General features: G+C 39.4%; 1 protein-coding gene across 2 annotated transcripts in view; it reads left to right on the top strand.

Moving 5' to 3' along the window:
- The window catches only part of LOC126355212 (post-GPI attachment to proteins factor 3), a 105,144-nt gene that overhangs the window by 34,096 nt on the left and 57,093 nt on the right, over positions 1-13,955 (top strand). For both annotated transcript variants that reach the window (XM_050005459.1, XM_050005460.1), the window contains exon 5: positions 10,565-10,701. In XM_050005459.1, the coding sequence (XP_049861416.1) occupies positions 10,565-10,701 (137 nt within the window). The remainder of the gene's footprint in view (positions 1-10,564; positions 10,702-13,955) is intronic.

Genomic DNA, 13,955 nt, shown 5'->3' with positions numbered 1-13,955 from the left:
CAGCAGCTGAACTGGTTTATGATTTATTTGTGAAGGGGTGTTTTTACTGCTGTCTTGAAGGGAGGCCATCTCAGCCCTGCTGACCTGTTGAGGGGCTAATAGGGTGCCTTGTTGTCTTCTCTGCGCCAAATGGTCAGCGGCTGTTTGTGCTTGGTGGTCCATCCCAACCCTCGCCTTACATGCTATTTTGCTCTTCTTCTCCCTTCTCACAGGTTCTGTTTGACTTGGTGTTCTTCCTCTGTTTCTTTGTGCTTCTCTTGCCCTGTAGGATGTCAGTAGTGTTTTCTGTTTATTGTTGGGTGTGGAGCGTGTGGTTATTTATTCCTCGTAGGGCGACAACAGCAAATATTCAGAAATGCATACTCTGTACAATTATACATTTAAGGATTTAGGCACAGAATGAATGTTTTCAAATTCTTAGAACTGATAATTCAGTAATACTAATAGGAGGACATTTAAATTATCAAATTGTCTCCACCTCTGACAATATGCTGAACTGTTTGTTCTTGAGCCCCACAATCAGAGGGTGGAGACTCTCGGAATCCTCACTTGTGCATCAGAGCATTGCACCTGGCATGACCAGTCTTATCCTGTGCAGTCATGTGCACTCACTCCTCTTCAGATCAAATCCTGGTAGACTGGCGTATAGATCTTCACCACTCTGACTTCTTTAGAGTTGCAGCCATCTCTTGCATCATTCTTCTTGAAGGGCAAACATTTTGTTTTTTTATCCATTAAGCCACAGTGGGATGTTTGAAATCAAGTGGTCTTGAGGAGAGTCATTTAAGACTGTATGAGTTGGTAGGTCTTTGGGGATAGTTAGAGTGATGCAGCTTCCTCCATTATTGCTCAGTTGCTTCTTTGTGTAGCAATTCAGTTGGTGTAATGTTACTGATGGTGTGCAGCCAAGGGATCAGTGTGGATTTTAGTGTATCTGCAATAATTCTCATTGATTCATTCAGATGGACATCCAGTGTCTTTTTATGAGCACTGTGTTACCATACTGGGGCACAGTATTCAGCTGCTGGGTATACTAGTGTCAAAGCTACAGTCAGATTCTTTGTGATGTTATTTCAGGTCTGTAACATTTGGATGTAATTTTCCAGGTGTCTTTTTTGTGTTAAAGACTGATCGAGTGTGACACCAAAGTATTTAGGCTGGGAATTGTGTCTAATCCACTGTTGATAGAAGTTCAAGTTGAGATGTCGGGTTGCTATTTTGTTTTGTAAACTAAATGTGCAGACTTCTGTTTTGCCTGTATTTTGTTGTAGTCTCCATGTTGTGTAAGACGTGTTGATGTTTTCTAAGTCTGTAGACAACATGTTTTCTCCATCCTTGAGTGCACTGGTTTATGTGACTGTGGCAAGGAATTGGGGTAGCAAAACTTTTTGCTAGTAGTGTTCGTCCTGTCCGTGGTATACAGGTTGAAGAGCAAGAGAGCCAGGTTGGATTCTTGGGGAAGCCCATTTTTTTGTGGTAACTTACTTCAAGATTAGTGTTGGACAAAAAGATAGTAATGGTTGCTCAACGTATTTGTGACTAGCGTCATCTGGTTCTTACTTGGGACAGTAAGTGCATTTAGCCACATAGTATCATATGCTATTGACAGATCGAAAAAGGCCACCAATTTCTTTAGTTTGTTTTGGAATCCAGCCTCAGTGTGGGGATGTCAGGGCTGGAACCTGTTTACAGCAGCCCGATATGTTGTAGCTGTATTATTTATTATTCCTTGAATTCTGTTAAGTCTAAGTCATTCCAGTACTTTGAAGCACACGCTCAGCAGCACAATTGGGCGATAACTTGAGGGCTCATTTACGAGTATTGGTTTTCTGGACTTGAGGATTGCAAGTAAATGAGCAATCGTGAACTGCTGAGGTACTTTTCCAGTCTCAAGTATATTGTTGTAGAACCTCTTCATCCTGCTTCTTCTGTGTTCCCCGATACATCATATAAACTCAGGAAATATGCCATCCAATCCTGCTTCTTCTCTCATTCTCAATGTTCTGATAGCCTCATTTACATCTCTTTCGTGAAAGGAATCTGAAGGGGTGGTGTTATCATGAAGGTAGCTGTTGACTTCATTCATTTCTTCCTTTATCTTTTCTTTGATGGTTGAGTCTCAGCTCTTGATTTGATGTGTTATGCTAGCTATGATGGTATTATCTTCAGATACTGATTGCAAACATTTTGTTGCCAAGTTTCTTTAATAATACCCATTGCTTTCTGCTTGAATGAGTGAAATTTAAACTGGAAGTAAAGTTCATCCTTTTTGCTTTCTCTCTTCATTTACCTCTTCTAGTATTCTTTTACCAGTGTTGTGGTTTTCAGTCTGTTGGTATTCTGCATCATGTTTTCTGTTGCGTCATTCCAACAAGGGATGTAATGTTTCCTAAGCCCTCATGGTATGTTGCACTTTGCTGCAGCAGTGACGACTCTCAAATTTCTTTAGTTTTATACTTTTGGGGGTATCCAACATAAGTCGCTGTTGACCACCTGATTATATTGATTCTAGTTATCTTTCCTGAAATTCCATCTTGGCTTGTTAATGGATATTTATGATATGTATTTCAAATCCTGTACTGATTATTGTAGGGCAGTTCTGGCTTCTTGGGAACCTTTTAAGGAATTTTCTAGGTCAACTGAAAGGAAGTGTATTTTCATCAGAGGAGGGAAAGCACAGGTCAGGATTGGTATCAATGTACCATCTAGCAGAGTGAAAGGTGTTCATTCTTTGGCATCATAACTAAAATCAAGTTTTTCTCCTTTTGCCCATTCTACTAGTTGCTCTCCATTATCATCGCTATTTTATAAACATAGGTAGTGTGATGGCTGCTGAGATCACGTAAGTATATTCTTAGATGTATACATATTGGTATAGTATGGCTGCCACAGGTGTAGACTTTTTGCCGGGATACAACATCATGGAAGTTTTCTACACATTGCACTCTGGTGCCTCTTGTAAGTGGAGGAGTTATGTCCTCCATCACATTTTCTACATTTTGGTGCCTCCAGCTGCACTTCACTTGCCTTTCTTCCTTTATCGCCATTTTCTTCTTCCTTGCTCCTTTCTCTAGGCATTTTTGACCTTCGGTAGATCTTGGGGTTTTCTTTCTTTGGGTTTCATGCACTAAGCCCTTCTTTGGTGTGTAGTTTTGTTGAATTGCCTGTTCTTGGTAGGAGGACCTCACAGTATGGTCCCTTTGATGTTAAACCGACCAGCCAACCAACCAAAGCTTTTGGAAATAAATCTTTTTGTTGATTGAGGGTGAACTCTGTATAAGAAAGCTTTATTGGTAGCTAGATGATTTCTTTGTTTGCCCAGAGAACTTAAAAGTTTAATTATTGTGTAAGAGGAATTATTAAGGAGCAAATCTAGTTTGTATGTTCTATTACTCGTCTCCATGCCATAACCAGAATGTTAAAGCTGTACTTGACAAGTAACTGGAGGTGGAAAAGAATCTTCTGCACAAATTATGAGGTCAAGAAATACCAACAACCAGGAGAGAAAACATTGTTTATTGTTTTTAATTTGTACAATGTTGAGTAGCTTACACTTTTGACTATTTTTAAACATAGTCTCCATTTTGTTCGACACACTGTTGAAGATGGTGCTCCAGTTTTTGTATTCCTAAGTTGAAGAAACCTCCCGCCAACCTGTTGAGGAAGTGAGTGACCTCTGCTCGAACTTCATCATTGCTCTTGAAGTGTTTGCCACCTTAGCTTGGGGAAGAGGTGATAATCACTTTGGGCTAAGTCTGGGCTGTACGGGGGATGGGCCGTAACAGTCCACCCAGATTTCTTCAAAAGCTCCTGCGTTTGATGAGTGACATGGGGTCAGGCATTGTCATGAAGAAGCACTACTCCCTCCTTTAGCCGTCCTTTTCAGTGATTCTGGATTGTTCTCAGGAGTTTGGTCAATGTTTCACAAAACAAATTTTCGCAGGCTCCCTTGGCACATCTGGAAGGGCTCGGGATTAAATATCTCATTACACAACCTTTCCTGTACAGCCAACAGTCAGTACTTGGCCAAGAATGCCCATATTCATCATAAGTTTGGCAATACTCAGCAATGTCTGTAGCCCACAAGGCTACACAACCCATAATAAAGCCTGTCATGAAAGCAGTTCCTTGCATATCCCACCACAAATGTGGCAGCAGTTCATGAAATGTCCTTATAAAAGCAACAGGATGCACACATCTTTTATCTGGCATGCAAACCTGGAATTATTTATGCCTTCTCAGATTTTCTTCCCTCATCATACTTGTGAAATATGGCAGCACACCTGTATCACAAGACCAATTATATGATGCTGCACATGGCACCTAGATTGCACTTGCAGTAATTCTCTCTACATTGATTCTGAATAAAATTTTCCTCCAAACCTGCCTTAAACATTTTGTCCTTTGCTATATCTCATACTTCCAATAACACTCTTCATTTCCTTTTAATGGTTGCTGAAGGCATTCTGCCGTAGTGAAAGATCTTGGCTTAGCTTTTCATTTGTGTTTTGCAGTTCACTATAGTCTGGATGTCAGGCTGATTTTTTACCTTTGTGGTTACAATAGAAATCTTACCAGTGGCTTCTTGTATTTTTTGTCAACTAACTGGAAAATTTGTTCATCTTGAGCTGAAGCCTAAGCAGTGAACTCATCTGCTAAAATTTTGCCTGCATTTCAAATATGGTGCACGCCATCATCTCTTACGGGGCAGAGAGATTATCTGCTTTAGATGCAATCTTCTGAACTGTTTCCAATAGCACAGTCTGTGTGTGACTGACCTCATCCACTTTCATAGAAAGTTTTTGCACTGTTGTGGGAATGCCAGCAGATGTGAGCTACCAAGCAGCTGTCTCATCTGATAGTTCTTTCTATAGCACATCTTGCTTAACAGAAAGTACATTAATTTCAGTTGCAATAACAACCTGTTTCTTAGTAATTTTCGGAGTACTAGTCAGGTCCCTAGAATCTGATATTTTTTGCTTGGTATCTCATTGTGCTTGCTAGCAAACACCAATATATATATATATATATATATATATATATATATATATATATATATATATATATATATATTTTAAAAACAAAGATTCCAAGACTTACCAAGCGGGAAAGCGCCGGCAGACAGGCACATGAACAAAACACACAAACACACACACAGAATTACGAGCTTTCGCAACTGGCAGTTGCTTCGTCAGGAAAGAGGGAAGGAGAGGGAAAAATGAAAGGATGTGGGTTTTAAGGGAGAGGGTAAGGAGTCATTCCAATCCCGGGAGCGGAAAGACTTCCCTTAGGGGAAAAAAAGGACAGGTGTACACTCGCGCACACACACACACACACACACACACACACACACACACACACACACACACATATCCATCCACACATACACAGACACAAGCAGACATATTTAAAGGCAAAGAGTAAGGGCAGAGATGTCAGTCGAGGCGGAAGTACAGAGGCAAAGAAGTTGTTGAAAGACAGGTGAGGTATGAGCGGCGGCAACTTGAAATTAGCGGAGGTTGAGGCCTGGCGGATATCGAGAAGAGAGGATATACTGAAGGGCGAGTTCCCATCTCCGGAGTTCGGATAGGTTGGTGTTGGTGGGAAGTATCCAGATAACTCGGACGGTGTAACACTGTGCCAAGATGTGCTGGCCGTGCATCAAGGCATGTTTAGCCACAGGGTAATCCTCATTACCAACAAACACTGTCTGCCTGTGTCCATTCATGCGAATGGACAGTTTGTTGCTGGTCATTCCCACATAGAAAGCATCACAGTGCAGGCAGGTCAGTTGGTAAATCACGTGGGTGCTTTCACATGTGGCTCTCCCTTTGATCGTGTACACCTTCCGGGTTACAGGACTGGAGTAGGTGGTGGTGGGAGGGTGCATAGGACAGGTTTTGCACCGGGGGCGGTTGCAAGGCCTTCGTAACCTCTTGGTTCATCCCTATGAAATCCCCAAACCACCTCCCCTACCCTCTGGCTCCTACCCTTGCAACCGCCCCCGGTGTAAAACCTGTCCTATGCACCCTCCCACCACCACCTACTCCAGTCCTGTAACCCGGAAGGTGTACACGATCAAAGGGAGAGCCACATGTGAAAGCACCCACGTGATTTACCAACTGACCTGCCTGCACTGTGATGCTTTCTATGTGGGAATGACCAGCAACAAACTGTCCATTCGCATGAATGGACACAGGCAGACAATGTTTGTTGGTAATGAGGATCACCCTGTGGCTAAACATGCCTTGATGCGCGGCCAGCACATCTTGGCACAGTGTTACACCGTCCGAGTTATCTGGATACTTCCCACCAACACCAACCTATCCGAACTCCGGAGATGGGAACTCGCCCTTCAGTATATCCTCTCTTCTCGATATCCGCCAGGCCTCAACCTCCGCTAATTTCAAGTTGCCGCCGCTCATACCTCACCTGTCTTTCAACAACTTCTTTGCCTCTGTACTTCCGCCTCGACTGACATCTCTGCCCTTACTCTTTGCCTTTAAATATGTCTGCTTGTGTCTGTGTATGTGCGGATGGATATGTGTGTGTGTGTGTGTGTGTGTGTGTGTGTGTGTGTGTGAGTGTACACCTGTCCTTTTTTTCCCCTAAGGGAAGTCTTTCCGCTCCCGGGATTGGAATGACTCCTTACCCTCTCCCTTAAAACCCACATCCTTTCATTTTTCCCTCTCCTTCCCTCTTTCCTGACGAAGCAACTGCCAGTTGCGAAAGCTCGTAATTCTGTGTGTGTGTTTGTGTGTTTTGTTCATGTGCCTGTCTGCCGGCGCTTTCCCGCTTGGTAAGTCTTGGAATCTTTGTTTTTAATATATTTTTCCCATGTGGAAGTTTCTTTCTATTTTATATAAAATGTGTGTGTGTTTTTTTACGCATGGATTGTGCTGCTGACTTGCCAACATGACATCTGACTAGACTATTTTTTGAACACTAGAATCCATATTAGCCATCTGTGATTGAGTCTTAATCATTCCAAGATTTTATCTAAATTCCCAAAATCCATACTTCAGTTTAACAGTCAATTATCACACTGACAATGTTGTTCATTGTAGTTAAGCAACATTAAGTATGTCACAGTTCAGTTCGTGACAAAAACATTCTATAAGCACTTAGGTGACTGTTGCAGTATGCTATGATAGAAATTCAAATTACTTAAACAAATTCTATCTACAGCATCCACACAAGCAAAATACTATAAAGCACAGTATAGAATTGTGATTTTGTTAAACTTAACACAAACACTCTTTTATGAAAAAGTATAAATTTAGCTCCCATGAAACTGCTCCGCAGATGAGATTCTTGTTAGTTCAGTGTGCTGGTACTTAGACGTTTTATGACAATGACTAGTTCAATATTCAGTCATTTCCATGAAAGAGAAATCACAGTTGCATTAATACACATAAAATAGCGACACATTTTTCAAAGCATCCTGTCATGGTTACCAGTTACCGTGTTCACCCTCCTGGTGTAAATAAATTTTAATAAATTTGATTTCTAATGCAAGTGATGTTAAAGCTAATCCCTAAAATGGGCTTGTATTATAAGTGCAGGTTCTATTGTTGCCAAATGAAAAAATGACTAATGATTGTGAAAGTTAGCTAACAACAGATAGGATACTAATGTGCAACATATTATAAATTTGACTGTTCCTTCAAAGTGAATGATAGGCATTAAATCTCTCCATAAAACTACTTAAATGTTTCATAGATCAGGATGAGAAACTAGGAAGTATAACTTGATGAACACACTGTGTGTTTATTAACTCAAGATAGCTACACAAACGTACCTTCTCTTAATCAGTGCATCATACAGCAAACAACAATGAGACTTGGACATTACTGATAAATTGGTTTATTACTTCGTGATAACCAATGAGTTGAGTTGATAGTAGCATGGAGCCTTAAAACATGATTGAAATATAGCAGCTTTTGATTCGTATGTTCCAAGCAGAGATAAATCTACAGCACAAAATTCACTCTATTATGCATGATACTACAGTAGTCCATTAACAAAGGAAGTAGCTTACAGAACACTCGTTTGACCTACACTCCAATATTGTTCATCGGTCTGGGATCTGTACTTGGTAGGCTTGATAGAGGATGTAGAGAGGTTCCAAAAAGTCACACATTTCATTACAGGCTTATTTAGTAAGCACAAAAGCATGACAAAGATAATCAGTCATCTCCATTGGCGGACACTGCTAGATAGGTGTCTTGAATCATGGTATGCTAAACTTAAAATTCAGAGGGTGTACGTTCCTAGAAGGGTCAACCGTTATCTCTGCTTACATACAGAAGGGTCCAGAAACATATAGACACTCTTTGATAGTCAATGTTATTGGAACAAAATGGCATACCAGTAAAATTCTTGCACAGGAGAGGGAAGGGGGGTTATTTTGTGTGTTCAAAATGACTGCCATTAGCAGCCAAACAACATCAATGCTGCTGAACTGCTGACCAAATTACAGCGTCAGTGGTGCCAGTGTGGTAGCCACACAGGACGCCTCAGTGGTTTCCAATAGCTTGTTCAGTGTAGCTGGCTTCTGTTGAGATACTTTATTTTTCAAGGTCCCCCATAGGAAGAAGTCATGAGGTTTCAGGCCTGTAGACCATGGTGAGTAATCAGCAGCTTCTATTTGCCTTATCCCTCATCCAGGTAGACTTTCATCCAAGTAAGCTCTGTCATCTCTGTCTTAGTGAGGCATTTTATTGTACATAAAATCTTTCATTTTGAAACACATCTCAGATGGCAGATAAAATTGTTGTTTGTATCATATGAAGATACACATTACCAGTTAAAATATCTTCAAAGAAAAATGGGTCAGTCAAACCTCATAATGACAGATCACACCACACATTAACACCTGGTAGATTAACATGTTTGCCCTTGTGAACATGAGGATTTTCAGGAGCCCAGTGCATGCAGCTGTGGCAGTTTACAGCATCATTCAGTTTGAATTGCATCTTGTCAGACCAGATAACAATCCCTGCAAACCATTCACCCTTGCGAAGAGCATTTTCAAACCGCTTGCAGTTCTCTCTCTTTCGATCCGGGTCATCCTCGTTCATAGCGTGCAGTGATCTTGGTATGTACACTTTCCATTTAGCAGCATTCAGAATTTGTTGTACGCTTGATCAGCTTACTTTAGGTTAGGTTAGGTTCCTGCTTCACAGATTTTTGAGGTGACTTAATAAAATGTTGCAACACAGCAGCACTGGCAGCTAGACTTGTTGATGTTGTTGGTAAACCAGACTTTTCCTTATACACGTCCTGAACAGTCTCTCAGCTTCAAATTGATCTTGAATACTAAAAATTATATGCATTGGTAGCTGAGTTCTGTATACATTATGCCATTGCCGTTCTACCTTCATTACGTTTTCATACTTCCAGTACCACTTCAGTGTGTTGCTCAGGCAACAATCTTTCATCACTCATTGCTGCACTATCATCTACAGGCTGGAAAATGCACATCAAAATCTTTTCAGAAAACAATGGATTAGGCTACCATGCAAAATTGCAATAATATGTCATTTTGTTCCAAAGATATTAACTATTGAAACTGGCTACATTTTTCTGGACCTCTCTGTATGTATCACTGAGAGACCATGAAGGTAGAATTGGATAGATTCAAGCCAGCACAGAAGTGTAAAGACAGTTCATCTTGCTGTGAAACCATACACAACTGGAACAGGGAAAAGGGAAGCAAAGGTGTTACACAGAGTGCGTTCTAACACCCACTGTAAGGTCAGTTGCAGAGTATAGATGTAGATGTATTAAAAATATGGTCTTTAGTTGAAATTGTGGTTATAGGACATAATGTCACTTTACCTCTCAGGTACAGCATTGTGTTTATAATAGAGAAACGCACAATAATAATTGTTCACAGTAGGCCAAAATAAATTAGAAAAGTTTGAGTTACTGGACCACTATATTTATTAAATGGGGCAGGTGGTAAAATACACTTTGGAATGGGTAGGAACTTCATGCTTTAGAACCTGCAGTAATGCCCATCATTCAGGCAGTTTCATATTTCAGCTGGAAGCATTTACCACTGCTTTCAAGCCCTGCATGTCAACCTAACATTTTGCTCATTGAACATGCCTGGGATATGTTGATCAGATATGTGTTCATAACGGTCCTACGGCAATCTATGTTGATGCTTTGTGACATGCAATCTGTGTGGAGGGAGATGCCCTAGAAAGATGTCCAGGTGCTCCTCGATTCTTTGCTATGGCTTTGAGAGGCTGTAATAACATTTCATGGAGACACCACGTCAAATTGTTGAAGATAATGTGCAGTACTGTAATTTCATGTATCTAATGTGTTATATGAACTTCATTTCAGTTAGATCTATCTTTGTTGGTGTTGCAAATTTCACAGTGTTTGGTAATTAGTTTTCATACGCAAATAAGTTGTTTTTGGAAGGTTTTTGCACATTCCAAGATAGTTCAGTAGCACTTATTAGAGTAAATTGTCAGAAAGATATTTATGTCATGTGTAATTTTAATAATGCTGTAGCACTTTGCTGACTGACTTTCTTGTGTTTCAGGATGATGTCTGGGAAAATTAATCTGCTAACATTGTTACTGACAGCAGTGAGTCTTCTGTTTTTCATTCATCATGTTACATACTTGACAATGGTACACTTCGATTATGGCTACAACATGAAAGCAAACATTGTTGTAGGTAAGTGTACTGATTCTCCTTTATACAGCATTATACATCTTTTTCTCTAGTAAAATTTAAGTCGTCTTTCAAAATGTGTATAGGATTCACACTTTTTGGTACTAATATTTGTACTTCTCATTGATTTATCGCAATTACTCTCATCACATTGTGTTGCATTTCCCAGTAATTTTCTGTTGACCTACTATGAGTTTTTCTCTTCAATACAAATTATGTAATCAGGAGTGTATACATTTGACTCCCTCCCTCTTCCAATCCCATCTCCACCCTTCTCCCTTTCCCCCTCCCCCTTTTTTGTTGACAATACATATATTTAAATTTTTGGTCAGTGAGCCACTACATCACTATATGGTATGCTGTAGGTTGTAAATAATATACCAGTATTATTTCTTGTATTTTCTATTTCATTTATGGATGGTAGACATAGAGAATGACTGTCTGTATGGATGATCTTCTATACATTCTGTGCTGAAGGGTCTCTGAGGTATGGAAGTAAGTCAGGACAGACATTTTATTTAAGAATAGTAGTATGAAACATCTTAATTAAATGGTGTAGTATTACAGCGCAAATAAATAATTTATAGTTTAATGCATTAATTTTAAGAGTTTTACGAAAATAATTGTCAGTGAGATGAACAGTTCCCCAGTGTAGAGTTCTGTAATTAATTCAGTTATTGCAAGACATTTAATAAGTTTTTGTAGGTTGTTGAATACATGTGAACCTGTGTATTTGACTCATTCCTGTACTGTTGTTAAGACCTTAAACACTTTGTGGAGTTTCTTTGTTCCTAATATTATATTTCTGTTTTGTATCATTATAGTGAAAATAATGATGAAAATGTTAATGAAAATATGTATTTCAAAACACTTCTCAAAATTTCAAGTGTCTATGGGTTCTCTGCAGGGTGATCTGCAATAGTCACCTTTGAAGTTTATGCCGGCACCCACTATACGGTGCTACAGAACTGTAACATTACTATTGTTTTAAAATTTGTCATTCATGATTGTTAAAAGAGTGATAACTCATAAATTTGTCAAGTATTTTGTTTACAATGATCATTTAAAGACACTGTTATGGAAAAATTAAAATTTCATGTGAACATTCTCACTGGATGATTTTTTTTTTCCCATGAAGGCCGTTTGTTCAATGTTTGGTAATTCAGAAAAGACATTACAGTTGATTTGCAGAATTTCATCATGGAGCTACAGGTATCAGCAATTGCTGTAAAAAAATCTCTTACTGGTGTATTTTGCTGAGTTTGCCCAAAGTTCAAAAATAGGCTCCTGTGTAAGCAAATGAGCAAAAAATTTGACTGAGAAAATGCAGCATGCTAACGGGATGTGAGCACTATATTTGTACAATGTGGAAACGAAGCAGCAATCAACTGTTTGGGTGTTCCAAGACAAAAGTTATTCATTGGCAAAGCTCTTCTAGCAAATTATTGTTTGTCTCTTTGATTACACTGGACAAATAGCAACCATTGCTCTGCAGCAGCATTTCTTAATCGTTTTGATAAGTAGAACTCCTTTATCGTGGATACCCAGATTTGTTTCTGTAGTACATTCTTAATGTAACATTCTTTAAGATGATTATTTGCAACAAAAATGACATTTATTTTAAATAATGTTTATTTGATTCAAAAAATAATTTCAAGAGTAGCCCAAAAGTTCTTAAAGTACCTGAAATTTAAAGTGACATAATCAAACAGCATCAACTTGCCTACTTTCTTCTGGAGCAGTTTCATTGGTAATGCCCTCATTACTACCATAATTGACATTAGTAAAAGAGGTAGTTATTGAGTCCAAAGCAGAGTAGTTAAGTTATCGAGAAGAATGTTGTATTGAACCTTTTTCAAGCCACCTTTCCACCTTGCAACGAAATGTCGAAAGCAATTTTAAGAGGAAAAAATGTAGAGGCAACTACCTTTTTACATTGTCACAGTGAACTTAAAGAAAGAAAACTAAACTTCTTCATTCAAAAGCATGACAAATTCACAAAATTAAAACTGTTTATGCTCTTATCTAGTCGCTTTCATTCTTGTATGGAACAGCAAGCGCTAGCCGGAGGGACATAAGTGCAGTGTTGCACCCCTGTCGAGACTGAAAGGCAGCGGCGGCCTAACTAGCAGTGCCTGGGTGCAGATCATCTGTCATTGCAGGAATGTGTAATATGCCATTGACTGCTTCTGTTCCTGTGGGTAGACTTTGATGTTGCTGGTCTCTCTCCTGTCAGGAGGACACAGCACTTCTCTGCATGAATTCACGTGCTCCGAGCGGCACTGCGGTCTTTGAATGTGGTGTTACAGTGAGCGCATGAGCAATGGGGCACAGCATCTCTGAGGTAGCAATGAAGTGGGGATTTTCCTGTATGACTATTTCATGAGTGCCATCAATATCAGGAATCCAGTAAAACATCAAATCTCTAACATTGCTGTGTCCGATGAAAGATCCTGCAAGAACAGGACCAGCGACGACTGACGAGAATCGTTCAGTGTTACGTTAACCCTATCAGGTACATAAGAAAACTAAAGTGCTAGTGATTAAAAAAAATTTATCTCTGTGGTAACTGGAGGTTTTATAAACAAAATATGTTATTATTTCAAACATTTTTATTTGTACTGCTAAAAAAAAGCTGGGGTTTATTTGTCCCTCTGGTCAGTTACAGAACTCATTACACTTAATACATCGAAAAATTACAGAGGCTGTGTATATGTTGTCTATTTGATGTGTAATTCTGCAAAACAGTTTTTGCTTGAAGTAAAGCATAAATTAACACCACACTGTTCACAAATATAGTAAGTGCGATCTTCAACACACTTGGAAGCACAATGAACACATCTCTTCCTTACATCTGATTTTATCGTTCGGTGCTCTGGACTCTTTGAATTGCAACTGGTCTGCAACCTTCTTGATGTTTTCACTACTATTGATAAATTCCTTTGTCGACTTGAATAATTTTCAATTGGATTTCTCGTAATGCATTGTCTGAACTCTAGGGATGATAGTATTGATTTGAATCCTGATTCTTCTGCCAATTTTGAATATATTACATATGCATTGTTTGCACCAGTGTCAAGAAGATCAAAGAAAATTCTCAGGTAATACTTAATCTTTGCCTTCCTGTTGATCTCATAAGTCACTTTCTTCTAGTCCATAAGGTCCACCCCTCCCATCCACTTGTTGTACTTTCTTATCATAAGAGGACACTGAACATTGATCTTTTCAGAAGAACCAGACTGATACCTCTTCACTGC

The sequence above is a fragment of the Schistocerca gregaria genome, chromosome 3 (genome assembly GCF_023897955.1).
Source record: "Schistocerca gregaria isolate iqSchGreg1 chromosome 3, iqSchGreg1.2, whole genome shotgun sequence".
NCBI lineage: Eukaryota > Metazoa > Arthropoda > Insecta > Orthoptera > Acrididae > Schistocerca > Schistocerca gregaria.
Note: the sequence above shows the minus strand (reverse complement) of the source record. Positions and strands in the feature narration are given on the sequence as shown.